Genomic DNA, 27,236 nt, shown 5'->3' with positions numbered 1-27,236 from the left:
GAGGACAAGCCAGTCTACAAACAAGTGACTTTTATTCAACACCTACTGTTGCATCGCCATCTCAAACACTTGTCCAACTGTGTGATGTAAGTATTTAGTCGACCCCATGTGAAACTCACAGCTCAGCCGGGGATATCAGGGAGCTCAGACATTTGGCACCTGGGCTTTGGCTCCGGACCCTTGGGTGACAGGATCAACCTACATTCCTCAGGCCTCGCAAGTCACTCTGCAGCGTTTGCTGTTTGAAATAAGGTATCATAATGTGACTTTACATACACTATAGGACACATCTTATTAGACTATAGAAGGCCTGAATCTAAATTAAAACTGTAAAACCATACAATATGATACAGGCAGACTGGAAGAAATAAACATAATTACAATATGGAAAGAAAATACTGTTCATTAAATTGGCATCACAGTGAATCAGGAATTACAACAACGTAGCCTCATCCATGGATGAGTCAGCCTTTACCAGGCTTTCACAACACGCTTATGACCTATGCTTCTGTACGTGTGTGTGTGTGTGTGTGTGTGTGTGTGGTGTGGTTGTGTGTGGTGTGTGTGTGTGTGTGTGTGTGTGTGTGTGTGTGTGGTGTGTGTGTGTGTGTGTGTGTGTGTGTGTGTGACCGAGCATGTTCAGAGCGGCAGGGAGATTAGCACTCACTCTGACTCTGGACAGCTTGGTGCGTATGGACAGCGTTTGTGAGCGTTTGCTCGAATATTCCCAGAAACATTGAAATTAAGACATGGAGGCGCTTACCGATTCATTTGGGGGAAACTATTCAATTCAAACGGAGTCAAAAGGCGTCTGACGAGCAGAAGGAGAGGAATCGTTGGGGTTTTGTTCAACTTTGGAGGCTTTTTTTACACGTGTGGATGGAGTGATGACAAGCTCATTGGCGCTGAATAAGGGACCTGCTATTGAGATATTTACAGAACTCGGATTTTCTGGACACATCTCAAGCAGCCTTCTAACAGATCACCCAGAAAAAACACGTTATAGACTGGAACAGAAGACTTTTCATATTTGACAGTCATCCAAAAACGGAGCTTAGGAATCACAGAGTCAGATGGCAGAGGAATATGAACAGTCTGGTGCGTCAGAATTCATTAAAGGTAAGTTACACATATATAACTATATAAATGCAGCACATTTACATTTACATTCACATGATTGTATGGCATTTTATAATAAGTAATAGTCACATATAATTTACATGTAAACCTCACTGATACACATATCAATCCTGTGAGGTTGGGATGATGTTAAGTGTCATTGGGTAGCTATAATAAATAGAGCTGCATTGATTCAAGATTCAAAATCATTTATGAATCTCACAATGGAGAAATTCACACTGTTGCAGCAGCAGGGGATATGGTGGGTGGGTGGGGGGGGTTGCTCAACAGAATAATCATCGGCAACTATTTTGATAATCATCTAATCGTTACAGTAATTTTTTTTCACAGCAAAAATGGCAGGAAATCCTGTTTTTAGGTTAGGTTAGGGTTTAGGAGGTTTCACAAGATGCTATTCGTCACCTCAATGGCATTTAAACATTCCCACTTTTGGTTGATGTGATATGTAATACTCAGCATTAACCCTCATGTTGTCCTTGGGTCAAATTGGTCAAATTTTCAGTTAATTTTTTTTTTTTGTCACAAAATAGGCCGTCAAAATAACCGCTGAAAATGTCAACATTAAAAATATCAAAAAACGTTAGGAAAAACACCAAAAACGTTAAAAAAAAGCACCCAAAACATTGAGAAAAGTGACAAAAGTGTCAGAAAAAAGATGGTAATGTTGACAAAAAGACAACACAAGGGTTAAGATGTTAAAATCAACTATACCTATGTTATGTTATTTTGTTACAGATAGGTCATTTTAATCAACGACACGGAGTGTGTCATTTGCTCGCCTGTCAGTGGCGACGTGTGACCTTTGACCCCTCTCGGCAAAACACAGGAAACGCCCAGGAACGCACGTCCAATCTCAATCTGGTTTGCACCGTTTCGTTTTGCCACGGTTGTCTGGTTGAAGGACCTGTTTCTTTGTAACGATTGTGAAACGGTGATACCCAATCAGGTGATACCCAATCAGCAGAGACATGTCTGTAAACGCGTGGTGATAAAAAGGGCGAAGCGCTTGAAAATACAACAGGGTGTTCAACGCACCCGTTGGAAGAGCTCCTACACTGTCAGTGCATCAAGATGGAGCGCAATGAGCTGCCGAATGACCCCCACTGTAGGACTAACCTGTCTGTCTGTCTGTCTGTCTCTCTGTCTGTCTGTCTGTCTGTCTGTCTGTCGTCTCTGTTTGTCTGTCCTCTGTCTGTCTGTCTCTCTGTCTGTCTGTCTGTCTCTCTGTCTGTCTGTCAACAGACCGGCTGTACTTTACCACTCTGCGTGTCAAACCAAAGAACACAGCCAACACACACTACTTCAGTGTGGATGAGGAGTTCATATACGAGAGGTAAGGCAGTGAAACAGAAATGCATTTTTTTGCTTTTGGCAGGTGCTCTCAATCAGGTCTGGTGACACAGCGGTGCACAAAAACAGTGAAGAATTTATGATAAATCAACACTTTAGAGAGGCCTGAAAGAGGATCAGCAGGTATCATCCAAGCATGCTGGAATATTCTGATAACTAAGCATTGTGGAAATCAAATTATGTTGTGTGGTTTGTAGTCGGTGCGTCGTGTGTAAAATTCCTACACGCTGGCATTTGCCAGACCGATCTCCACAGCGCTGGGGACCGGAAGGTCTGACCACACCACACATACATTCTGGGATAGGAGAAAAAAAAACGCTCTGGGTTGTTTTTATTTTAAACCAATCACAATCGTCTTGGGCGGGTCTAAGATCTGGCCGCAAAGACGGTGGTTCTGCTAGACAGTCTCTGTTTTGGTGGAACATCTGTACCCCGCACAAGAAAACGCCACACACAGTATTAAATGAAGCTAACTGTTTAAACAACACAGTGACATGAGCTATTTAAATTAGCTGCATTCATACAAAACCTCCCAGTTAGACAGGAAATGCCGTAAACATGTTCTTTGTAAATCTTTACGATCATTCCCCGAAAGAACCAAGCAGGCCCGCCCTGTTGCACGATCCAAATGTTTTTCAAAACTCGCTATTTTCAGCGCATAGCTTGCTAGCTCAACAACTGAGACCGGGTTGAGCTAGCAAGCTACACACTACAGTTTGTGAACTGGCACAACACAGTTTGTGAAATGGTCACGTTAGTTAATCTATTGATTTGTGTACACGGACACTTTTACGTAGTTTTTTTTTTTCGGTGTTGTTGAGAACGAATTTTGATCAAATGCATATGAATGGCAAGCATGTTTCGTAATCACAGCACGACTGCGGTAGCGAGTAGTATGAAAAGCCGTGCAGGCATGTTAGTTGGGGTGGTGGAGGGCTCAAACATCACAGGACTTTCACCCCGGAGACCTGGGATCGCACGTGCGGCGATTCCTTTTCCCGTTGTTCTTTTCCTAAACCCCACCGTCCTGTTGTATGGATGATGCCTCCCATTACGTGCTGAGCACCACAAAAAAAAGGAGAAATTGAAATCCATAAGATTATAATTGTTAAGGGATGTGACAGGAGGAGGACCCAAAAGCAGAGTCGAGCAGGCGAGTGGCCTTCAACAAAAAGTCTTTATTGCAGTCCAAGATAACACAAAGGCGGGCAAAGTCCAAAACTAGTAATCAAAAAAACACAAAAAACTCCAAAACCAAAGACAGAGCAGGGTAAGGGCCCAATCAAAAGGGGAAATTTCCGGGGAGTACTCACAGGACCAAAACGAGGAACGGAGGAACGGGAAAACTCGTAGAAACATTAGTACCGGCTTAGGACAAACTAATGATGCAGCATAGCCCAATTGGAACAAAAAGGTTAAATACAAGAGGTAACGAGGTAATGGGGAACAGGTACACATCAGGTGAATCTATCAGGCGGGGCAGGACCATAAACAAACAAAGTGAAGTTAGACAAGACAAGAAAAGGACAAGACGGGAAGCTGACTAACAAAACGGAAGCAAAAACACAGAAAAGGGAACCATAAGACAGAACCTACAACCCCAAACAACGGAGAAACTGGAACAAAAACCAGGAAGGCCAAAGGGGAAAAACAACCCCAAAAAAAACCCCAAACCATAACAATAATTCGTGCTCACCACCACAATAAAAGACATAAACGTGTCCGTGTACACAAATCCTTAGATTCCAAATAACGTGGCCATTTCAACTGCCGTGAGACCCTGTTGGCTAGCTCAAAGCCTGTTGTTTCCCGAAATATAAAGGGAATTTGAGAATGACAACACACAGAGCGGAAGGTGATGTCAGGCTTTATCCTGAAAATATCCTTCCATGAAGATGTGAAGTTACCGGATGACGAGCTTACAGGTTATTTATTATTTAGAGGAGTTGACCATCTGCAGGACAGGTTGTTGTTGATGATACTCAATACTCCTCAATGATGATTCAGTGTCTTTAGTGTCCTGGGCGTGATATTTAACAGACCATTCCTAATTAGCATCTCTGCCGTACCCAAAAGTTGATTAGAATTTTCTTGCTTGCAAAAAGATTTAAAAAAAACTCCCTCCCTCCTGACACATTCAGGTACAGTGGGCCAAGTTGGAAGTCTTAATAAATTCATTTCATTTCATTTACTTAATCACACCCCTGTCATATTTTCCCTCCTTCCTTGTTCCCTCCCCATCCCCCCAAAGTCAATGGACTAGAGAGCTGTCAATCTGACAAATGTGATTTCCATTGGATCCCAGTACTGTCAACTGGCTGCATGTTCGGCCACTTTCCCCAACTCTTCACATGACCAATTAGCCTAAAAAACGTGTACTGTATTCAGATATGCAATTTGTTTAGAACGAAAAGAAGAGAAACTAATACTGAATGTGTTGTTTTATTTAGCATAAGTATGTTGTTCTATCCCATCCGATATATCCGCTAGTTCTAAGCAGATTTTCTATGCTGTCATCTGATAAAATAAGCCTCCCCCCCTCCCCGATTATTGCCCCCCCCCCCACCCCCCCATGCCACCCCACAAATCATGCAATCACCCCTGCCTGTGTGGCACAGTAAAATGTGTAAAGTATATTGAAGCAGACTGATGAGGAAACACTCATTAAGTCGTTTGAATCCCATTGTGTAACTGCAGCCCGTGCCGTCCCTTCCATGTTCAGCCAGTGGTTTTGATCCAAGTGTAAGATATGGGTCAAGATGAGATCAGTGGCTGTGCCCTCGGGATGGAAAGAGGTTTAGCACAAACACTGCATAACACCATTCAAACTGGATTCGCAATCATTCCAATCCACCGTTTTTTTCTTCTTTTTATGAACACAGCAGCGTTTGACACACCACGTTACCCAAAAAATTATAGAGGGGTACTGGGTGTAAGCCTGATAGCTTTTGTTGTCGCCCAATTCTCTGTTCTTGGTGTGACATTAAAATGCAGAAAACATAAAAATGATTTGCCATTCATGAAAAGAATGGAAACAAGGTGCATATTACTTATTACTCAACTTCCTATGCTAAAAAGAGATTATTATGTCTGAGGGCAGCAATATCTCCATAGTTGTTTGTTTTTTTTCAAATACATATGTTAAAACATGTTTATATATATATATAGTTTGTACATGCACTTACAGCATAAGTACAGAAAAATGACCCCATGTCTTCTACAGCAGCTATTTCTATAAGTCCACTCATCATCACCGCTACAAGATTAAATATTAACCATATTATTCAATACAATAGAATAAAATATTAACAAAATGGGCACTTGTAAACCAAATAAACATGTTATATAAATGACAAAACAATAAGCACATAAGACAGGCCTCTCCACAGTACATGGCTCATTAGGTGCCCTTCAGAAAGCAGAAGATATGACAAATGACAAAGTAGATATGACGGTTTTTCAAATGCTGCCACTCTAGCTACCTCACAAGCCCACTCCATCCTTTCAGAAAGCATCTCTCTAAAGTTTAATTTTGTGAAGTTTAATTTAACACACACGTCTGATAAGCTTTTCTTTACACATGTGGACATTAGGGAATTTGGAATAAGGTCTACATTTAGAAAAACTAATATTTCCATGTGCAGGGCTTTCATACATGAAATTGTATCATTCTGTTTTATATTTGATTATATTTTAAGTAAAGTGTATCACACATTCATCTGTTTCTCTCTGTTTTGCAGTTTCTATGCCGACTTTGGGCCCCTCAACCTGGCCATGCTGTACAGATACTGCTGCAAAGTCAACAACAAACTGAAGGTATTTAGAGACCTGTTTTTCATCTTAAGGGTGGAGATGTTTTGACATACTGAGCTATTTGTTTCTTTTAGTTTGCTTAAAATCTGCGGACATCTGCAATCGCTGATTCACTGTGGACCTGCTCATCACATACATGGTCTAGAAGATCTAAGGCTTCGGAGACTTAACCCCCTTTCTTAGGCTGACAAGGTGTCAGTGGTGCTGTGGTGCCAATTCATATTGTGTGGACATTGGGCAATTAAATCACGTGTGCTGTTGTGTAGTTGTTGTGGATTTTCCATTGATTGGGACTTTTTTTTTTGTCCTTCAGTCCTTCACACTATCTAGAAAGAAACTGGTCCACTACACCAGTCATGACCAGAAGAAGAGAGCAAATGGTGCTCTTCTCATCGGTGCCTACGCTGTAAATATCTCTTTAATTGTCCTTCTATGCTTCTATTCATCCTGGCAATGTATCTGCTTGTCCTTCTGTCGAGTATATATAAAACAATATTAATATAATCTTCCCTATAGGTAATCTATTTGAAAAGAAGCCCAGAAGAAGCCTATAGGACTCTGATCTCAGGAAACAACACAAGCTACCTGCCGTTCAGGTAACACACACACACACACACACACACACACACACACATACACACACACACACACAACCACACTATTGTGGCTAGTGTGGCTATTTAGCATTGTGTGTGTGTGTCCCACAGGGATGCAGCAACGGGAGAGTGCTCCTTCAACCTCACCGTCCTCGACTGCTTACAAGGAATACGCAAGGTAAACACCAACCAAACCCACAGGGACTACTTAAAGCTGCAGTGGGTAGAATGCAAAAAAACACACCAGGATTTAAAGTAGAGTGAGTCGTCTTCCTGCAGCTCTCCCTCTCCCCTCTTTGTCGCACAGGCAGAACAGCCAATGGGAACGCTCTCTGTCTCTGACATGACATGTGATTGGCCGATAACTCTCCCGTGACAGCTAGATTATCTAAAGCCAGAAAACAAAGCCGAGAGGAGGTCAACTAGGCCTAGTTTTTTATTTTCAAAATAGACAAAAACAAGGGTCATGAGGAGATAAATTACATCACAGTATCATACTTTATGTAATAAATAAATGTGCTAAATCCACTGTCCTCTTTGTCTCTCATCTAGGCATTTCAGCATGGTTTCTTTGACTTTGAAAACTTTGATGTGGAGGAATATGAACATTATGAGGTGAGGAGGGTACACTACACACACACAGACCCACTGGCATTACAGTTAAAAGGCACAATTGAAAGACGAGGAGCATGGAATGTGTTGAGACGGTGTAGCTGCAGCTCAGGGCGGGGCTAACATCACCTGCTCAATAATTTAAATAGAAAAGAACAAGTAAAGTTGTAATTGGTTTTGCTCGGACCTATGAAGATATAGCTGACCTGCTTTAGAACTGCACTAATCGCGCATTGCCAGACCTTCCTCCACAGTGCTGTAGAGGAGGGTCTGGATAGTCCACACAACATTGTGAAGTGGGAGAAAAACATACTCTGGTTTATCGTCATTTCTTAAAACCAATCACATTTGTCGTGGACGGTGCTAAGTGTCGGACGGAGTCACGGTGCCGCTGCAAAATAGCCTCGGGAAGGAACTTGTTTTGGTGGAATATTTGTACGTTCAAAAGTTGTTTAAGTTGTGCAACAGAAAACTCAGATTGGACAGATAGTAAAAGTAAAGGGGTCCTTGAGCTGCCTATCACGAGCCTCACCGAAGAGTACAAGTGCTCTAAAGTAGGACGCCAGATGACTTTGAAAGACTTCAGTGACCAGACCATCACCAATGCTGTTCAACCCGTGTTAACTGGACGGAAATGGATACCATCTGACGCGGTGCAGCACGCTACGTCAGCCCTGAGGCCCAGCAACATTGTGGGGCACGTCCAGTTGAGCAGAGGAGGCCTTGGCCTTACAGCAAGTAAGCCAACTTGGCATAAGACGTCAACATCAGAGAGGAGGAAAATGGGGGTCGAGGAGGTGCGCCGTCATGAGGAGGCGAAAAGAAGCGCAAGGGCAGTCTCTCTTGCCAAGCAGGGACAATGGATGAGGTGGGAAGGCCTGGAGAGGAGAAAGATCAGCTGGAGGGTGCTCTGTTCACCAGAGACTGCAGCCACCACCCTCAGGCCAGACTTGGTACTCTGGTCCCTTTCACTGAATGTGAAGGTTTATCAGTACATATGCACAATATGAAACGTACAGAGTCTTTGGAGATTAGACTCCATCGTTATTTAAATAATTTATAAGGGGCAGAGAAGCCATGAGTAGGTATATGCCCCGATGGAGTCTAGACACTGGTGGTGGTGAAGAAGCCCGAAGACCAGATGGAAGAAGCCAACGGGGAACGGTCCGCTGGAGGACCCAGGGTGCCGTGGGTGACCGGAGGTGAAAGGGGAAGAGGAGAGTTGCACTCTTTGCCTGAAATGACAACTGACAGCAGCAGAGAAAAGAAGAGATTTAAAGCAGGGGTGCCCTGCTGTGATTGGCTCGTGGAATTCATGACCATTTCTGGTTGTTCTAACTGAAATGTGAAAGCCCCGAAACAGCTGATCAGTTTAGGAAGAGACAGAGGTGAACGAAATTTAGAAGTCTTCCTGAAAGATTTAAGCTGAACTTCTTTTCTGAGCAGCCGTGTTGCGTTTGTTACATTACCTGTTGTGTTACACACAGTGGGAGTGGCTCAGTCACACACGGCATCGCCTTCTTTTCTCTCTGTGTTTTTATTTAGCGAGTAGAAAACGGGGATATGAACTGGATCATTCCAGGGAAGATTCTGGCATTCAGCAGTCCTCACTGCTCATAGTAAGATAGAGAACGGTGAGTCAATTAAATTCAATTCAAGGTCTAGACCACACTCTATAATTTACAAAGACAAAACAATTCCAGTAAGTCATATTCCATGTAAAACCTCTTCTCCAAACCACTGGGTTTAAAATGTTTTCACCAAGGCCAGGAAATCTTGAATTTTATTAAATTATTCATTTAAAGTCAGCATGGGAAATTGTTATTCTGAAAAAAGGTCCACATGACATTTTTAACCATCATTAAATTGTTTGTTTGTTACAGCTTATTTGAATGGAAAGGCTTCATGTCATTATGTATAACTACTGTACTTTTCCTCAGTGCTCAGAATCATATTGATTGTTTTCCAGGTTATCCTCTCCACGCACCAGAGGCATATTTTCCATATTTTCGCCAAAATGGCATCACAGCCGTGGTCCGTTTAAACAGGAAGTTGTATGACAGCAGGCAGTTTGAGGACGCAGGTATTGAGCACCATGACCTCTTCTTCCTGGATGGGACCACGCCCTCTGACCTCATCGTCAGGCGCTTCCTGCACGTGTGCGAAAGTACTGAAGGAGCTGTGGCAGTGCACTGTAAAGGTACAAGTGGATTTGTGTGTATTGATTTTTTTTTTGTAGTCTGGATCAACGGAAGTACCTTTCCAGGATAGTTGCCATTCTCGAACTCTGTTCACTTCTGGAAACAACAATCTTTGGTTTAGCAAGCTACATGCTTGTGCATCGTGTACATTTTGGCTGGTGCAACAGGGCAGGCCTGCTTGGTTCTTTCTGGGAATGATTGTAAAGATTTACAAAGAATATGTTTACGCCATTTACTGTCTAACTGGGACGTTTTGGGACCAATTGGTGGGATTGCTGTGGACAAAGTACACATGGGGAAACACTGGTAAGAGCTAATTAAGTTTAATTGTATCCAGCTAATTTAAATAGCTCCCGTTACTGTAATGCACCTGTTAATATAATGCACTTGTTATTGTGAATAAACTTTTTCTTCAGTTTTTTCAAACTCTGAAGCTTCTTATTTGAAACATTTCATCCAATCACAGCTGGCCTGGGCCGTACAGGCACTCTGATTGGCTGCTACCTGATGAAGCACTTCCGGTTCACGGCAGCTGAGGCCATAGCGTGGAACAGAATTTGCCGGCCCGGATCCATCATTGGTCCCCAGCAAAACTTCTTAGAGGAGTGAGTGTCAGTCTCAGATGTGGCTCAGAATTATAAACAGCCATTGCTTGTTTTCACCTTGGTGAGATGGCTCTGAGGATAATTATGGAGAATTCAGGACTTGTCATTTTGGTTCAGAGTGAAATGCATTGACAGCTGTTTGATGGATTGCCATGGAATTTTAAGAAGATGAATCCTGATGACTTCATATTACTTTTTTCTTCTTATACAGCGGGACCAACCGGTCTACATTTCCATTTTATGATAGTAGACAGTAAAATGTAATTCCCGTAAGCCTCAACTATAGTTTGAGATTAAAAGATACAGCTTTTTCGTTTTTATACTGGTAATCTGTATCGGAAATTCAACTATCTTGACCCTAACCATTTGAGGTCAATGCGTAACCTCAACTATCAGACGTGTAGAACAGACTGGGTTTCCGGTAGGGCTCTAAATACCGTTGTTTTTTAGTTTCCATTATTTTCTCACTTGATGAATTAGTTGTTTTGGGTCTATAAAATGTGCGATCACAAGGCTTGTATCATGTGGATGCGCCAACAGTGTTGTTGTCGGTGTTGGGTGTTTCAAGCCCCCAGTGTTGCCTTCCAGGCAACGCTGCCTGGTAGGCCATAGGATTAGGCTCTGGTTAAGGTTAAGGTTAAGGTTAGGTGCCTTAATAAAGTCAACGGTTGCAGCGCTGCCTGGAAGTAGACGTCGGGGGCTTAAAACACCATAGAGCGTTGTTGTCATTACTTAGAATTCCTCATGGAGCAGACGGAAACTACTCATTTTAAAGGTCCCATAACATGGTGTTTTTTGGATACTTTTATACAGACCTTAGTGGTCCCATGATACTGTATCAGAAGTCTCTTTCCCAAAATTCAGCCTTGGTTCAGAATTACAGCCACTAGAGCCAGTCTCACAATGAGCTTTCCTTAGTATGTGCCATTTCTGAGTCTGTAGCTATTGAGGAGAAGAGAAGGGGGGGGGGGGTCAAGGTGGATGCTGGGGTTGTGGCCTTGACCAACTGCCACTTTGCTTGTTTGAAAGCCAAACAAATCCATGTTATCCATGAAATAACTGGCCTTTAAAAATAGAAATCTGACGGCTTCTATGGGAATTTAACATAGGGGTGTCTACACTCATGCCCCTGTATTTTGCGGAAGAACGTTTATTTATTTACAATAGCTTAGTCATTCACAAAGAAAATTGGTGTCTTTAAAGGTTGGACTTTTCCTAAGTTTTTAATTAAGGCATTAAGATCAATTTCTAAAACATGATTTTTTTTATTCCTCTTTTTAGTCAATTTAAGCAGGGGTTCCTATACTCATAAGCAGAACTGTGTACATTACCAGGACGAATGAAAGGATAAAAGGACAATTAAAAAGATATTTATCTCTTCTTCTGGTCATGAAGGACTGAAATCACAAAAAGTGTGTGTGTGTATGTCTGTGTCTGTGTCTGTGTGTGTGTGTGTGTGTGTGTGTGTGTCTGTGTGTGTGTGTGTAGGAAACAGCACAGTTTGTGGGTCCAGGGTGACGTCCATCGCTCCAAACAGAAGCTCCTCCGGCAGAGGCTGAGTCGGCGGCAGCGCAGCAGCAGCGTCAGCAGCAGCAGCAGCTTCACAGCACGGACCCCGAGGGGGGGAAACAGGAGGCCATGTCCCACCTTCTCTCCAGCATGGACGACCTGTCAATCAACACCACCCTTTATAAATCATACAGCTTGGATGAGGTGAGGGGCGGACCTATCTGGCATCTTTATTTGTTTTTGTGATAAATGTTTTATTGCTATATACCTAAATGAAATATAGTGGGGTTCCACATGGATGGATCGCTAATAAAGTGGAGTAATGTTCACAAATGTCCATGCAAGCAATTATACATATAAAACCAGCAATCCACGACATGAGAAAACCAATAAAACACATATCAGAATACAATTAAACAAAAAAGTAATAATAATAATAAGTATTTAAAAAAGTAATAAAGTAGTATATATTAATATAGTAATAAAATAGATAAATAAATTAACTTTCTGGCCTCTTTATTATTGCTCCCCTGTAAATGTAACTATTAATAGACAAGTGGTTTATGCAATACGCTCATTTTAAGAATTAAACATTTTATTTTTTATTTTCTTGAAAGTTCAACTTGAAAACTATTTTCATTTCCTACAGATATTACTCTGTCTTTCTCTCTCTCAATCTTCCTGCACGGTGGTGTGTGTGTGTGTGTGTGTGTGTGTGTGTGTGTGTGTGTGTAGAATTACAGTGTTGAAGGCAGTCTGTCACAGGGAGACAAACTGAAAGCACTGAAGGGAAAACGACCACCTAGATCGTCCTCCTCTTCTTCCAGGTACAACTCGATCCTAACTTGTTTATTGTTTAACATTAGAATTAGAATTGGCATAGTCGTTACGGTTAAAGGAAGTTTGCCATTTTGAGAATTACACTTGTTCACTTCTCAGTTCTCTCTCTGAGAGTTTAGATGACACGCTAGATAGTAAATTCCTTTTATGGTTTTTGCTTTTAGATGTGCCATCACAGAACGTGTACTACCAAAATAGTCATACATTTTATCATTGTGTTACTTACAGTACAATTAGAATTATAGTGAAAATAAATGATTCCCCATTTTGCTTAGAAATACCGTGGTACCCCCTCAAGGACCCCTGGGGGTCCCCGGACCCCACTTTAAAAACCACTTACCCAGAATATGTGAAAACACCTGTGGGTGTGCAAGGCTTTTAAGGATTACCATCTTTAACCTTTCAAATATTGTGTTATGACACATACAGTTCATTCACGTTTTGTATGCACAGCATAAAGTTATACTTGTGATTTCTTTGGTCAATTGGTGTGAATTTCTTTTTCTTTTCTTTTTTGCACATCCTGCATAAATAATGTCATTCCTGTTTGTAAAAATGTGAGCCAGAAATTTGAACTATGTGCCGGTGTGATGGTTAGCATTATATTTTAATGGTTTGGAAAATCAAAAACATACATATGTTCTGTATGTGCTTCTCTATTCTTTTTATCCAGGTTAAACCTGTCGAAGGCCTCTCACTCCTCCATTCTCCCACCCCCAAAGTCCCCCAGAGTACCCCTCTCCTTCCCCTCCTCTTCCTCCTCTTCCTCCTCTTCTAAGAAGCTGGTACGAAGCTCGTCTACCTTCGCCACGCAGATCAAAAGGTGAGTGTCCATTTCTTCTTCCTTTTAAAATTAGGGCTGCACAATGAACTGCAATTTTATCAAAATTGCAATATGGACTAGTACAATATCCAAATCGCAGGGGGGCGCAATATTTGTTAAAGGCAAAATATGTCTCAAACATAAAAATCTTTGTTTGGTACAGATTCTCGCAGAAATCACACTATGACTATTTACATATTTTGTTTTTATTTTAATAATTTGATAAAAATGACAATGGACTGTTCACGCCTAGTCGTTGTCCACTAATACCTGACAATGGACATCTCGTCAAGCATTAACCCTTACATAAATGATCCTTCCCTCTGATATTGTGAATCATATCGCGATCACAAAATAATAATCCCAACTAGATGTTTGCCTCTATTTGGTGCAGCCCTATTTAAATTGCAGTGGATCAAAACAATACAACACAAACATGTAAATAAGCTGAAACATCTAACATACCATCGTACAGAAATGTGCATTATTTCTCATGTCATCCTCCATATTAAATACACAGAGAAGCCTCGATCAATAAAGTGTAGAATTTTAAAGCACATTTCCCCCCCCCCCCCTCTCTCTCTCCCCAGTCCCTTCAGCCTGAGTCTGTTCCACACCAGGCACGCTGCCACTCACTGACCCCACAGTTTGGCGAGTTGACTGGTGATGAAGTCATAAACCGGACCACCTACATGCTGAGGTTGTCTAAGCCTTAAAAATTTTCCACCTTGACTATTGTTTTGATTATTTGTAACCGCAGGGATTCCCAGAATCAAGTTTTGTAAAGTCAACTTAAAGTTAAAGTAATACTAGAGAACTCTTAGGTCCCCCTAAAGGTTGGAAGCAGAATTGTCCATTACATCACTTTGCCAAATGAGTTGCGGTGCGCAATCACGGAAGGCTTGTATCATGTGGACACGCCGACAGTTTTGTTGCCATTACTTAGAATTCCTCACGGGGGCGACAGAAACTACTCACTATAGCTTTAATTTATTAAATGGTTTTGACAAAAACAGTAAATGACTGTCTTGAAACAAGCAAGGAACGCTGAGTATGAGCAGTTCTATTTCGTATGGGCTTCGCCCTCTAAGGGCTACGATACCGGGGTTATCCCTTCCCGCATGCGCAGTCGAGAAGATTTTTTTTCCCGCCCTTGCATCCAGCACGGGCCTCAACTACGTCCACAGTTACTGTATATACACACACAGCGGACCCGTTGTTTGTCTCCCAAACATCAGATTTATCTTCAACTAATGTGCTAGGAGCAGGTGGCCCGGACCTTAGAGGGCTAAGCCTATACTCATAGTATCTGGAGTTACAATACGTAACTATCGTTATATGCATACACTGTGTCAGTAATCAAACAAAACAAGGCATAGAAACATTGGATGTTTTAGTTGCCAACAATATCGGGTCATTTATTCAAGTCATTTGTAAAAGGAAAATGCATGTATTGAAAATATTTGTTTTTTTTTATTTTAAATGCTAATGTCCTATGCATATACTGTTCAGTTTTCAAACTGAAAGCTGTTCCAATTACAAAATACATTAATCTGGTCATGGATTATGTTTGACCATTGCTGCTGATGCTCTATGAATCTTTTGTCGAATCACGGGTTGATTCAAAAGAAAGAAAAATAGTCACTTGAGGTATTCAATTGAATGAGATGTCTTGAGTGATCCTCAGAGATTGTAATTTTTTAAAATGAAGAATAAAGGTTGCTGATGAAAAACTGATTCATATGAACTTGGTTATGCATGCAGAATGGGTGCAAGTGTGAAATTCATGATTACATCAAGTATCGTTTAAGATTTAAAGATCAAAGTCTTGATTTTTAAGGAAGTTGGACAGTGAATGTGCACGGTCACGACTAGGGTGGGAATCACCAGACGCCTCCCGATACGATATCACGATACTAATGCCACGATACAGTATTATTGCGATATTAAACATATTGCAATATTCTACGATAAACAACTGCAATTTACAACCTTTTTCCCGACTTCTAATTTCCCCCCAATTTCAAAAGATGTCCCCAAAAGAAAACTTTGTCAACATTTGTTTTTGTCTAAAAAAAAAATAAAATGGGATTGTCAAGCAGACAAACTGACCATCACATATATAATGAAAGATATAATACTTGGTGCCTGTGTATCGATACAGTATTGCCCCTGAAAATATCGCGATACGATGCTGAATTGATTTTTTCCCCCTAGTCACGACACAGTTGCAGAGATCAACAAAAGGAAACCGTGTAACAGGTAACAGGTCATGTTGATGACATAATTTATTAACATGAAACATCCATCAACATATTGACAGATAAAACATCTGGAAATCTAGTTGAGAGTTATTAAAGTCCCCTGTGGATATTCCACCCTGGTTGAAATGTTTTTGTATGTACTCTGCAGTTTGGAGTTGTGGATATAATTCAAATCCTAAAACCACATTCAACCCAGCGGTTCAGCTCTTATCAGGTCTATCTATGTCGTCTGTGTCGAAGCTGAAGGGCTTATCGTAGCCCATCAGGTGGTTGTAGTCATGTGGGATGGGGAACATGTCCGGGTTTACCAGCAGCCCCATTTCACCAGCGTACAAGGTGGTGAACATCTTGCTGACGGCTGGGATCCGGACCTGCCTCTGGTGAAACACGTTCCTTTTCTCAGTGAGAAACACACTGTAGGTGATGGCAGTGTAGGTGTCTGTGTCGGGGTTGTGGTACAGGCGCACCACGTAGCCCTTGGTGATGAGGTGGAGGAGGACGGGGGTGAGGAAGGTGAAGAATCCAATAACTCCACAGAACGCCGCCTTCATGACGAAGCCCTGGACTCCGGTCTTCAGGAGGATGTGGGGCATGAGGAAGAGGCTGGCCCCGCTGGTGCTGTAAGAAAACATCTTCACCCCTGGCAAAAGAGAAGATTCAGAGAACCCAGGTTACAGAAGCCATGGTTACACTCTTCCTAGGTCTCGCATTGGCAGACCTTCCTCCACAGCGTTGCTCGGGAAGGTCTGGCTAGTTCACACAGCATTCAAGTTTGGGGAAAAAAAACATGCTCTGGTTTATTGGCATTTTTTTTTTTTAAACCAATCACAATTGTCATGGGTGGCGCTAAGAGCTGGAGACAATGACAGTGACTCTGCAAAATAGCCTCAGGAAGGAACTTGTTTTGGTGGAACATGTGTATGCTCAAAAGTTGTTTTAGTTGTTTTAGTCGTGTAACAGAAAACTCAGATTGGACCGATGGTCTAGCTAGCTGTCTGGATTTACCCTGCAGAGATCTGAGTTTAGAACGCCAACACAAAGAAAGCGGAAGGTTGTCGATATAGACTTTACTTTTCAAAACACTGCTATCATGAGGCATGTATCCAAGTATTGTACAGTATACATGTCCTTCAGCATGCCCCAGTTGGTGGGGATTGCTGTTGAATGCCACTTGACCAATGACGTGCAATGCTTCAGACGTCACTGGGCCTTCATTCACACGCGAGGACATGCACGCACACGTACGTACGTGCACACGCACATACTGTACGGGTGATGAATTCATAGATGGATGTTTATGGCTATGTGAAAATTATTTTCCAATTGAAATTAAGGTTTAAATACTTAGTCTTAGATTCTCATTTGGCTTTTACTTGTCATCTGGAAGGTTTTCCATCTCGTGTGTGTGTGTGTGTGTGTGTTAAATTAATCTGCATTATTATGGATGGATGTGTGTCCTGGATTTACTGTGGGGGGAAAAAACTCAAACCAGGGGAGAGTGACTACCTCGAACAGCAGTTCCCAGGCTGCCAGTGTAAATGAGGTTCCCATCCTCGGAGTGGGTCGCCGCAGAGAGACATCGGCTGGACGGACAGCGGGACTGCACCTAATCACAGAAACAGAAGACAAACACACAGTTAAAGCTGGCTTTGGCAGGGTTTGGCTACTCTGTTAGTCTTGTCTGTTGTGGTGACTGTGAAGCACAATATCATTTCAAGTGGCTTCCCAGCTATGCTTTTGTATTTTAAAAACAAAACAAGAAGCGCTCAACACATTTTATACCCGACTCCTATCTGGTCGCTGACACAGGACACTTAGATGGTAAAAGGAATGTCACAGCCTGCTAATCGCAAGAACGCACTAGTCCGTTTCTTTTTTGGTCTGCATGTACTGTATGTTGTGTGTTAGTGAAGTAATTTGTTTTATATGAGACTCTGTACTGTTCTTGCACACAATTGTCACCTCCGCATTGGTGGATTGGCTGTCAACGTTTTGGTCACAAGGACCTTTCTCAAGATATTTAGTAGTAAAGTGACACAGCGCTTAAATACAAATCATGATTGCATGATGACCCACAGCTGTGTTGGAGGTGTGTCCATAATCACACACAGGGAGAAACATGTTTTAAAGTCAATGGTACATACAGAAGACATAATCAGGTCCATAATACACTACGGCGTCTCTCACCTCACCTTTCCCCTATTTCTAACTATACTTCAATAAACACGCACCATTTGGGCTGGGCACAATATTCTTGATCAAATACCTAGATATTGACGCAATATTCTAAGGTCCTTCAACAAACTATCTTCACACTTCGATTTTAGATTAATAATCATCAGTAATGTGGACATAATGTCTAAGTGGAGAAAAGGCAAATAATGGAACAACTAGTCTGGTACGTTCAGAAAGGTACACCACTTTACTGTAATGCAGCCTTCAAAACCAGTAAAAGACAACACTTATGTCATATCACGATATCCGAAATCTAAGACAATATCTAGTCTAATACCACAATATCGATTTAATATCGATATATTGCCCTGCGTTACGCACCACACATCAGTGGGCTTCCCAATCAAAGAATGTGGAAAGAAAGAAGCTACAACTGCAAGTGATGTTCAAGGCATTTCTCTCTTCAGTCTGTTTTTACACCGTGTCTGTGGTCTGTAGTCTACAGAACTACAAAATCGTTTATTGTATTTAAAAAATAAGGAAAATACTGATAGGCTACTATAATCAAGCTGTGAGATCCGATTGGTATTCCAGCCATTGGTTGTTTCAGCGCAGCCAACAAGCTAAACCTGTGACGACGGTGCCATGACTTAATTGTTGTATCTGCTGAGTCGGAAGCTAACTTCAGATACAGATACTTTACAGTTTTAAAATGAACTTTGGAAAGGTGTCGTGCCAATGTACTTATCCCCGCCGGGATCTGTATCCCCTGGCCGCGGGAGCGCGCATGCACACAGAGCGGAGATTCTGCTGCCTTTCGAATTGTTTAACTGCTGCACTTTGAATTTACCTCTTCAATGGAACTAATAGCGACGTGGAAGACTCGGCAGGGGTTTCCATAGTAACATGGGTCTCAGTTGACTACATAAATAAGTGTTTTTGTCGGTTACATTAAGGCGACGTGTGAATTGTTTATAGCGTCGTTTAAAACTGCTGTTGTCTAGCAAACGTTACAAGCAATAGGGGGTACTCAAAATATCAGGTGGAAAACAGCCTGATATTTTGGGTACCCCCTATTGCTTGTAACTTTTGCTAGACAACAGCAGACCTCTCCAAATGTTGTCAGGTTGTTTATTGTGACTTATTAAACACACAAAATAACACACATGATGACAGGGCAGACACTTTGCATGTTAGGGGGTGGGATACACAAAATATCAGGTGAAAAACGGCCTGATATTTTGAGTACCTCCTATGTAACTCATAGTAAACAGGTGAAAAAAGTGTTAAATTGAAAAGCCATATTAAACTAAATTAAATTAAAACAGAAATCACGTTAGAGGACAGGGAGGATGTGCCATCAGTCCATAATATTAACCGACGCTATAAACAATTCACACGTCGCCTTAACGTAACAGACAAATACACTTATTTATGTAGTTAACTGAGACCCATGTTACTATGGAAACCCCTGCCGAGTCTTCCACGTCGCTACGGATCCTGGCGGGGATAAGTACATTGGCATGACAACGGCACAGGTATTTATTTGATGAATGTGAGTGTCCAGTTATTTTAGCGGCTAACGCTAACCAAGCTAACGTTAAGCTCCAGTTCTGTTTAACGTCACATAAGTCGTGCTAAGTATTAGCTTGCTGACTAGGCTACGCTATGTATCTGTCAAGAAAACCCAACGACAAATTGGAGTTAAATACCTTGTTGTTAAAGTGGAGGAACGACCTTCTGTTAGCATGCGACGTTAGCTGGTTCCCACACGCTCCTCTGAAACAAGACACGTTAAACGGCACGCGGTGTCGCGCGGCCGTAGTGTGACTGTTACTGAAGGACTGAGCAACAACACAAGGTCTCAGTCTACGCAGAGTATTCACACAAAACATTGCTATTTTGCTAGTGACCCTGACTGCATCATTGAATTTCACACACGCTGGAAACTATACGTCCATGGTTCTGCTTCCGCTTCCGCTTCCACTTCTTCTTCTTCTTCTTACTATTGGACAACAAACTAGCGTGAAAGGTACATGGCGCCACCCAGTGTATCGGAGGCGAGTGGTACCCTTATTTCTGTAGGGTAGCCCTCATGTTGTCTTCGGGTCAAATTGACATGGTTTCCTATATCAATGTTCTTTTTAATTCCCCAAAATAACAGGATTGATTCCAAACAACGCTCTTTGGCAAGTACAAATCTCTACTTTCACTAATTTTGGGGCGTCTTATTCAGTTTTATAGCATTTGAAAAAAAAACAATTGAAGTGCTTTTGACATAGTAGTGAGTAAAAGTTGACATATTCCAGTCTGTGATTATCATCAACATATTTTCCTTTAATTTTAGTCGAAATCATTCCTAATTTCTGCTTTTCTAACTCAAACATTAGGTATAAATTCCTAAGTTTATTAACAATAAAGTCCAAAAATAACTGTAAAGCTAAAGTTAATAAGTTAGTGGTAGTGTTGAACATTGAAAAAACGTCCACAGTGTTACAAATGAGACAAAAACATAAGAAAAAGTAAAACAAATAAATAAATAATAAAGTCAGAAGTGTTAAAAAAAGGGAAAAAATGTAAGAAAAAGTTTTTAAAAAAAAGTGTCAACAAAAGTGTTGATTTTCAATTTTGATGGAAAGACAACAAAAGGGTTAACTGTCTATGGTATTACCATATACAGTATGTTTATTAACGGTCTATGGGCGAAGTCCCTCCTCTTCCACTTACTACCACCTAGTGACGTGAAATAGGACACTACCAAAAAGTAGCATGACATAACGTGTGGAGCAATTATGATTATGATGTGATAAGACTACTGTAATACAGATGTTTTTTTTTATTAGCCTATTGTTTGGCAAATAGCTTAACATTCATCACAATTGTCATTTTAATTACGTCATTATAATTATTTGTTATTCTTCCCATATCACCTAGACAAACGTACCTTTTAGTGCAAGTAATCAGTAAAATAATTACTTTTTTAAGGAGGTAACTGCTAACTAATTCCCTTTTCTCTGTAAATAGCACGGCACTGGTTACAAGCTGCATTGTTTGCCAGGTGCAATCCAGAGATGATATCATGTATTGGCAGACAGATTAATTAACTCCGCCAAGGAGGTTATTCCATAAAATGGGTTTGGTATCCTTCAGCAGCCCAGAAGGCTACGGATCCAAACATGAGAGATATAGAAATGTGGTAAACTTTATTATTCTTTAGAAAGTGTAGCAAAGAAAGGAATAGGTCAGGAGAGATTCAGTGGTGGTACCTTCAGTCTGGTGGACTATTATAATTTCTGTAAATATCTAATACACGACTAAAGCCAAACCCTGTTAAAGCTCATAGACATGGCGATTACATGTACACACAACAATTGTAGTAGGTTTCCCCGGGGTTGTGGTTATGTCGTGAGCCTGTGATATCTATAATAGTAATTATTTCTGATAGTTAAAAGTTGAGTGGAAAGCTCACACCCCCCTAAATATATATAAGGCATTTACCATCTCTTTATGAGCTTAGGCTTTATCTTGAGAAAGCGTGAACACCCAAAATGCAGTTTGATATCAGAGGCAAAGTGGACCTAGAGTAACCTTTTTTTAGAGTGTATGGCTTCACTTCCCCTGTATTTGACCTGAAGGAACCTCACAGGGACTTAGGTTCAGGGTCACGTGTGGAGGCTTTTCCAGGTCATCCAGATGAGTGAAGGGAAAGCAATCACTGCCACATGTCCCTCTGTCTCATTTACAAACACATACACATGACCTGTGGAATGAGACAAAAGTTAAATGCGTCCCTCTATTGACAGGAAACCTCTTATCCCACTGACACGTTGACTTTAATGACTAAATAACATGTTTTCAATACACGACTGCTATTTATTTATTAAGATAAAGCTCTTCCATGAACACTATCAGTCTGCTGGGCTGACACATGTACAGTATTTACCATTTTTAGGGGAGTCAGGTGTTGATGACATAATGAGTCAATACAAGAACGAAAGGCAAGTGAGTCATGAGGTCATGTTATGGTCTTAATTTTAGCATCCTCTCACATGACATACACACAGCTTAAGTGTAGTCACATCTACAAAAATATCTAATTAAAGTGCTCATATTATGCTTTTTGGCTTTTTCCCTTACAGTTATTGTGTTATTTATCTTTTTTGTGCACGTTATAGGTTTGCAAAGTGAAAAAGCCTAAAGTCCCCTGAATGGACACATGCATATGACCTGACATGACTGAACTTGAATTAAATGACATGAACATGACATGACTGAATTAAAAATATATATAATTTTTAAATATAACATTTTAATAAACTTAGATAAGCTACTATGATCAGGATTTGAATGTAGGTATGTTTAATTAGGCTAAATGTGGATTCAATAAACTGCAGCAACAACGACACCTTCTACCGCTACGTAGAATTATTTACAGGTGTATTAGTATTAATAGGCTAATCAAATACATTGCAAGCCACACTCATAAACCCTGAGATGTTCCAGTGAAATGGAAGCTTATGAATCCTTAGCCTACTACACATGCCTTTTTAATTTCATCTCGTCTCACACATGCTACATTGGAGGAACGAATGGACTGCCGATTGGATGACTGAGGTATGATTCCCACTACTGTCACATGTGAAGCAGGTGTATTGTGCCTATTATAACTGTATGAAAAACACATGTCTAGTTTATTCTGCTATAATTGTTGCAACAAGGTTAATTTACAATAATTTATTGCTGAGTAACCTAGACACGTGGCAACACATGGCCAAATATAGAATACAGTTGAAGCAGAGGTAGACAGGGTTGGTACAATTGTACAGGTTGCCTGTGCAGCGGCAAATATTTTAATCCAGCAAACCCTTCAGAAATTTCAGTGACATTTGAAGCTTCAGACGTCATCAGTCACGCGCTTATTTCTATTTGCTACAAGCTCCAACACTGTTTCGAACCATTGTGATTTACGGGAGTGAAATAAGCTTTGGTCCCTCTGTGTCAAACATTCCATCACTAGCTACTAGCGTGGCGCTCCATCGTGATCTGCAACTGACAAGCTCGCAGTACTTACTGCGCATGTGCGACTCTCAACAAAGATGGTACAGAATGCCTCACTCTGTAGCTAAAACAGAGAGCTCAACACACAGGGTGAAAAAGGGTGTTGTGAAGTTCAACAAACATATGGTGTTTTCTGAAAATTAAACCACATAAACCTATTCTGGTGCAACCTCTAAATACAAGTACGAACCTGAAAATGAGCATAATATGAGCACTTTAATAATATACATTAAATATTTTCATGATTTCACCTGCAGTAACCTCTCCTCAAGTTACCTCAGGTCAGGGCTTACATGTTATCAGTTTTCAGGCCGTTGTTTTCTATCAGCAGCCCAAAGATATATTTATCTCCAGAATTTAACGAGATGTGGCCAATTATACTAGTGCAGTGCCCGTTTGGAGCATGTACCTGTTTGGAACAGGCCGAGGGCTTGGTTCACAGTATTATTATTATTTTTAACAACTTTATCTAACGATAAGCTCGGCTGCGGCTCATCTAGAGATTCGGCGTGTCCCCTTTTGTTCGTCTAGCAGTCACACATCTAGGTAGCAAAGGAAAAGGGGAGCCCGGCTCAGTCTGGCCTTAATTTCCACCGGTTGCGGAACAGCGGCAGATCCGCTCCGTAACAGCGGCGGAGTCATTAGGTTTCCATTAAAGTCAAAACACAGCACAGAGTTGTTTCCCCTCCTCCGGATGGAAACAAACCGTTGTTGGTTTTGTGGTTCTAGTCTACGTGAATCATGAGATCTCGGGGGTCTCATGACTTCAGCTATCAGACATGGCCGCAGCCGTTCCGCAACAAATCCGGACCTGTTGGGTACTGACGAACGGCCGAGCACGGAGCCGACACACAGCGGAGCCGATCCGCAGCCGTTCTGCAACCGGTAGAAACTGTAAACCCCTACGGCGTGCAGAACGGCCGGAGAAATGTGCAAAACCGCCAGCAACAAAACAACGTGCTGAAGAGACAAGAGCCTGGGCATTCAGCTACCACGGATGTGTGTACGATTCAGTTCATCCTTTGTGTGTAGGTGTACAGCAATCAGTTTGGGACGGATCATCACTTTTTGGTACGACACAGGTAGCCCACTGCGAAGACGTGCCCGCTCTCCGTTGGTAGCAACCAATGAGCTGTCTGGGAATTTAGCAACTCCCCATCCCGCTGCTGTATGGCATATGTGGGAGACACACATCCACACACACACACACACAGACACACACACACAGAGGTTCCTCGATGATTTATAGTTCGATGAACTGTGGTGAACTGCATGCACATAAGCTACTGATATCATTTTGTTTGGACACAGGTGAACAAACATTTTAAAATGACTTCTAGTACCTTTAATTTTTGGTAATACAGCTAATAATAATATTGAAAAATGTTCAATGCAGAACCCATAGCAATAAAATAGATGGTGTAAAACATTTCAGTCGGTATGGATGTATTTGGTGTACAGTAAGTGCCAAATGACTAAACTGAAAGCAGGGATGTAGTAAATCCATTATGCGTAATTAGAAGTAACAAATAAAGGGACAATGTCAATGTGATGAGCTCAAGAGTTCAGGGTGAAGCTCCACCGGGAGCCTGGTGGAGCGTAATCTACTGTATATCAGCGGCGTTTCACTTCCGGGATTGTTCCTTTGGCGCCGGAAATTCCGCCAGATGTCCGTCATTTCGGCCGGATGTCCGTCACCTTCCACTTTCTCTGTGTTGGCGTTCTAATTTCTGGGGGATTTCTGATGACTATGGTTACCTGGTCCTCAGATCTCTGCAGGGTAAATCCAGACAGCTAGCTAGACTATCTGTCCAATCTGAGCTTTCATTTGCACAATCAAAAAAAACCTTTGAATTTACACATGTTCCACCAGAACAAGTTCCTTCCCGAGGTTGTTTAGGAGAAGCACCGTTGCACCTTCCGGCGCTTATCGCCACCCAAGACAATTGTGATTGGTTTGAAGAAATGCCATAAACCAGAGTATGTTTTTCTTTCATCCCGGGATGCTGTGTGGACTCGCCAAACCCTTCTTGGCAGCGCTCTGGAAGAAGGTCTGGCAATGCAAGACCAGGTGGAGCGGGACAGGATGCTGTGGTACTGCCAGACGGCAGCAGACTGAACACTTTGTGCCGGGGGTGATTTGAGTCCCTGATAAACCTGTTGTATTACTTTACTTTTATTATTTGTATCATGGATTTCCTCGAGGCTTACCCTAACCTACACCATAACTGCTACATGTAGTGGCAGCCTCACCTCAAACCTAACCTTAACCTAACCCTCACCCTAACATTAAACCTAAAACCAAGTGAAACTAGAACTGCACGCAGTTTCAACGGGGTCCAAGCCTGCCCGCGCCAGTCGTCCCCAGCGACCCGGGGAGCGCGCCAATCACTGCCCCGCTGCGAGGACCGCCTCGGGAGTGGCCCTAGATGGCATCCGTCAAATTTTGTAAAATTCGGACGAGCGGTTCATGAGTAATACACCCTTTTTGTATTTGTAGCGCCCCCTAATGGCCCATCGTTACCAAATTTAGTATGAAGCCTCCGGGAGGCATGCCAAACACTCACCCCAAGTTTGGTGTTGATACCACCTATTATGGCCGAGATATGGCAAAGTTTGTTCATGAAAAACACACTTTTTTGTATTTGTGGCGCCCCCTAGCGGCCAATGTTCGTCAAATTTGGTACAGAGCCTCAAGGGGTCATAGCAAGTAATATTGTAAAGTTTGGCTTCGATAGCTTTTATTTTAGCCGAGATATGGCAAAGTCGGTGTTTCCATAGCTAGCTACACAAATTTGTTTGCCCGTAATATGCGCAATCTTTATCCTATAAAACATCTTTATGCAAACTTTTGTCAGGTGGGTCTGGAGATGCTATGTGCCAAGTTTCGTGCAGATCCATTGCACGGTCTCGGAGGAGTTAGAAAAAGTAGGTTTTCGATAAATCGCGATTTTTCACGCATAAAAGTACAGGCGGAAATGGGCGTGGCCTATATCACGACATTCATTAGGATCCAGGGAACGCGTGGATGTAAGGTTTTTTAATATGCGATGTACGGTTTGGGAGTTATAGGGCCAAACGTGTCTTTTCTCTGCTATAGCGCCACCTAGTGGTAGAAGTGGATGGATTTTTTTGGCTGAGGTCTTTGCGGACTTTCGGACCAGTCCTGAAAATGGCGCGTCGCCACCATGTACGGTTTAGGCTGCAGCACCACTTTTATGCGGAGAAGAATAATGGAAAGTAAGAAACTGTACGAAAACAATAGGGTTCCACAGCCCTGCTGTGTGAACCGCGTATCGCCTTGCGATTACTGCGGTGCACGCATCCTCGGGCTTGGACCCCTAATAAATGATCAGATGTGTAGGGACTAGCTTTTCAGTCTGCATGAGAGGTTAGTCACCACAATGTGACATAACATCCTCCACAGTGTAATGAATACCATGCACACACACGTGTCTGAGGAGTTGGCCTTGACTTGACTTAACTGTGTGTTTGTTATCAGCACCTGTGTCTTGTTGTGGTGCATTACTCGGCGTTCTTCATGTCCACGCTGGAGTCTGGACTGCAGAGGTAACTCCAGGCCAATGGAGTTATTAAAGGTCACATACTAACCCCAATTAGCTCAGCTGTAATGGCCTACTGCTGGCTAAATATTGTAAAATTTGCCTTTAACCTATTAAATAGTAGAAAAAAATATTTTAGGATATGTGTTAAACCCGCATCTCTATAGTAGTAAGGTGGCACAATATATATATATATATATATATATATATATATATATTATATATGTATAGGATTTGTTAGCAAGTGAAAAGCACAAATAGTTTTGGAAATTTGCACAGTCCCATAGCCAGAGAAAACTTCTTGGAAATGCATCTGATTTCACTGGACATGCTTTTTTCCCCCCCAAGGATTATTACTCAGTTTTTCTGGCTTACCGGATATAGGGTGCTGTGATAAAGCCTGACATGTGACGCATGATGCATGGCCCCTTCGGGTATGATTCTCAGCTATGATTCGCAGCAATGGTGCATGCGGGGACCAAGCACAACCCAACTGATTCCAATTATGCTATGTGGATGTGACAAGTCTATTCTTTCCCGGTTAGAGTTATGTAATAGAGGGGAGGAGGTGACTAGTGCATACAGCGTGGCAGCTGCACTTGAGAGGGCCTTCATCAGACACCAAGCAGGTGGAAGACCGCTTAGAATTGGAGGAGTACCTATGGTTAGACTTTTACACATTTTATT

General features: G+C 41.8%; 2 protein-coding genes across 2 annotated transcripts; one reads left to right on the top strand and one right to left on the bottom strand.

Annotated features, from left to right (window-relative positions):
* The first annotated feature begins 639 nt into the window (after window positions 1-639).
* Window positions 640-14,546, top strand: LOC116699648 (dual specificity protein phosphatase CDC14AB-like). The gene is given in 16 exon segments (XM_032532344.1): window positions 640-1,119; window positions 2,383-2,473; window positions 6,231-6,306; window positions 6,617-6,709; window positions 6,820-6,899; window positions 7,011-7,077; window positions 7,452-7,514; window positions 9,057-9,122; window positions 9,124-9,145; window positions 9,481-9,711; window positions 10,179-10,317; window positions 11,806-11,887; window positions 11,890-12,030; window positions 12,562-12,653; window positions 13,340-13,489; window positions 14,080-14,546. Coding segments are annotated over 16 exon segments (1,488 nt in total). The 5' UTR covers window positions 640-1,073; the 3' UTR covers window positions 14,129-14,546.
* A 1,213-nt stretch (window positions 14,547-15,759) lies between these two features.
* Window positions 15,760-19,925, bottom strand: tmem70 (transmembrane protein 70). The gene is made up of 3 exons (XM_032532369.1): window positions 19,641-19,925; window positions 17,260-17,359; window positions 15,760-16,393 (listed from the first exon to the last, which is right to left on the bottom strand). The coding sequence occupies exons 1-3, from the start codon at window positions 19,821-19,823 to the stop codon at window positions 15,954-15,956; spliced, it is 723 nt and encodes a 240-aa protein (XP_032388260.1). The 5' UTR covers window positions 19,824-19,925; the 3' UTR covers window positions 15,760-15,953.
* Between the last annotated feature and the right edge of the window lie 7,311 nt (window positions 19,926-27,236).

This window comes from Etheostoma spectabile, chromosome 12, assembly GCF_008692095.1.
Source record: "Etheostoma spectabile isolate EspeVRDwgs_2016 chromosome 12, UIUC_Espe_1.0, whole genome shotgun sequence".
Lineage (NCBI taxonomy): Eukaryota > Metazoa > Chordata > Actinopteri > Perciformes > Percidae > Etheostoma > Etheostoma spectabile.
Note: the sequence above shows the minus strand (reverse complement) of the source record. Positions and strands in the feature narration are given on the sequence as shown.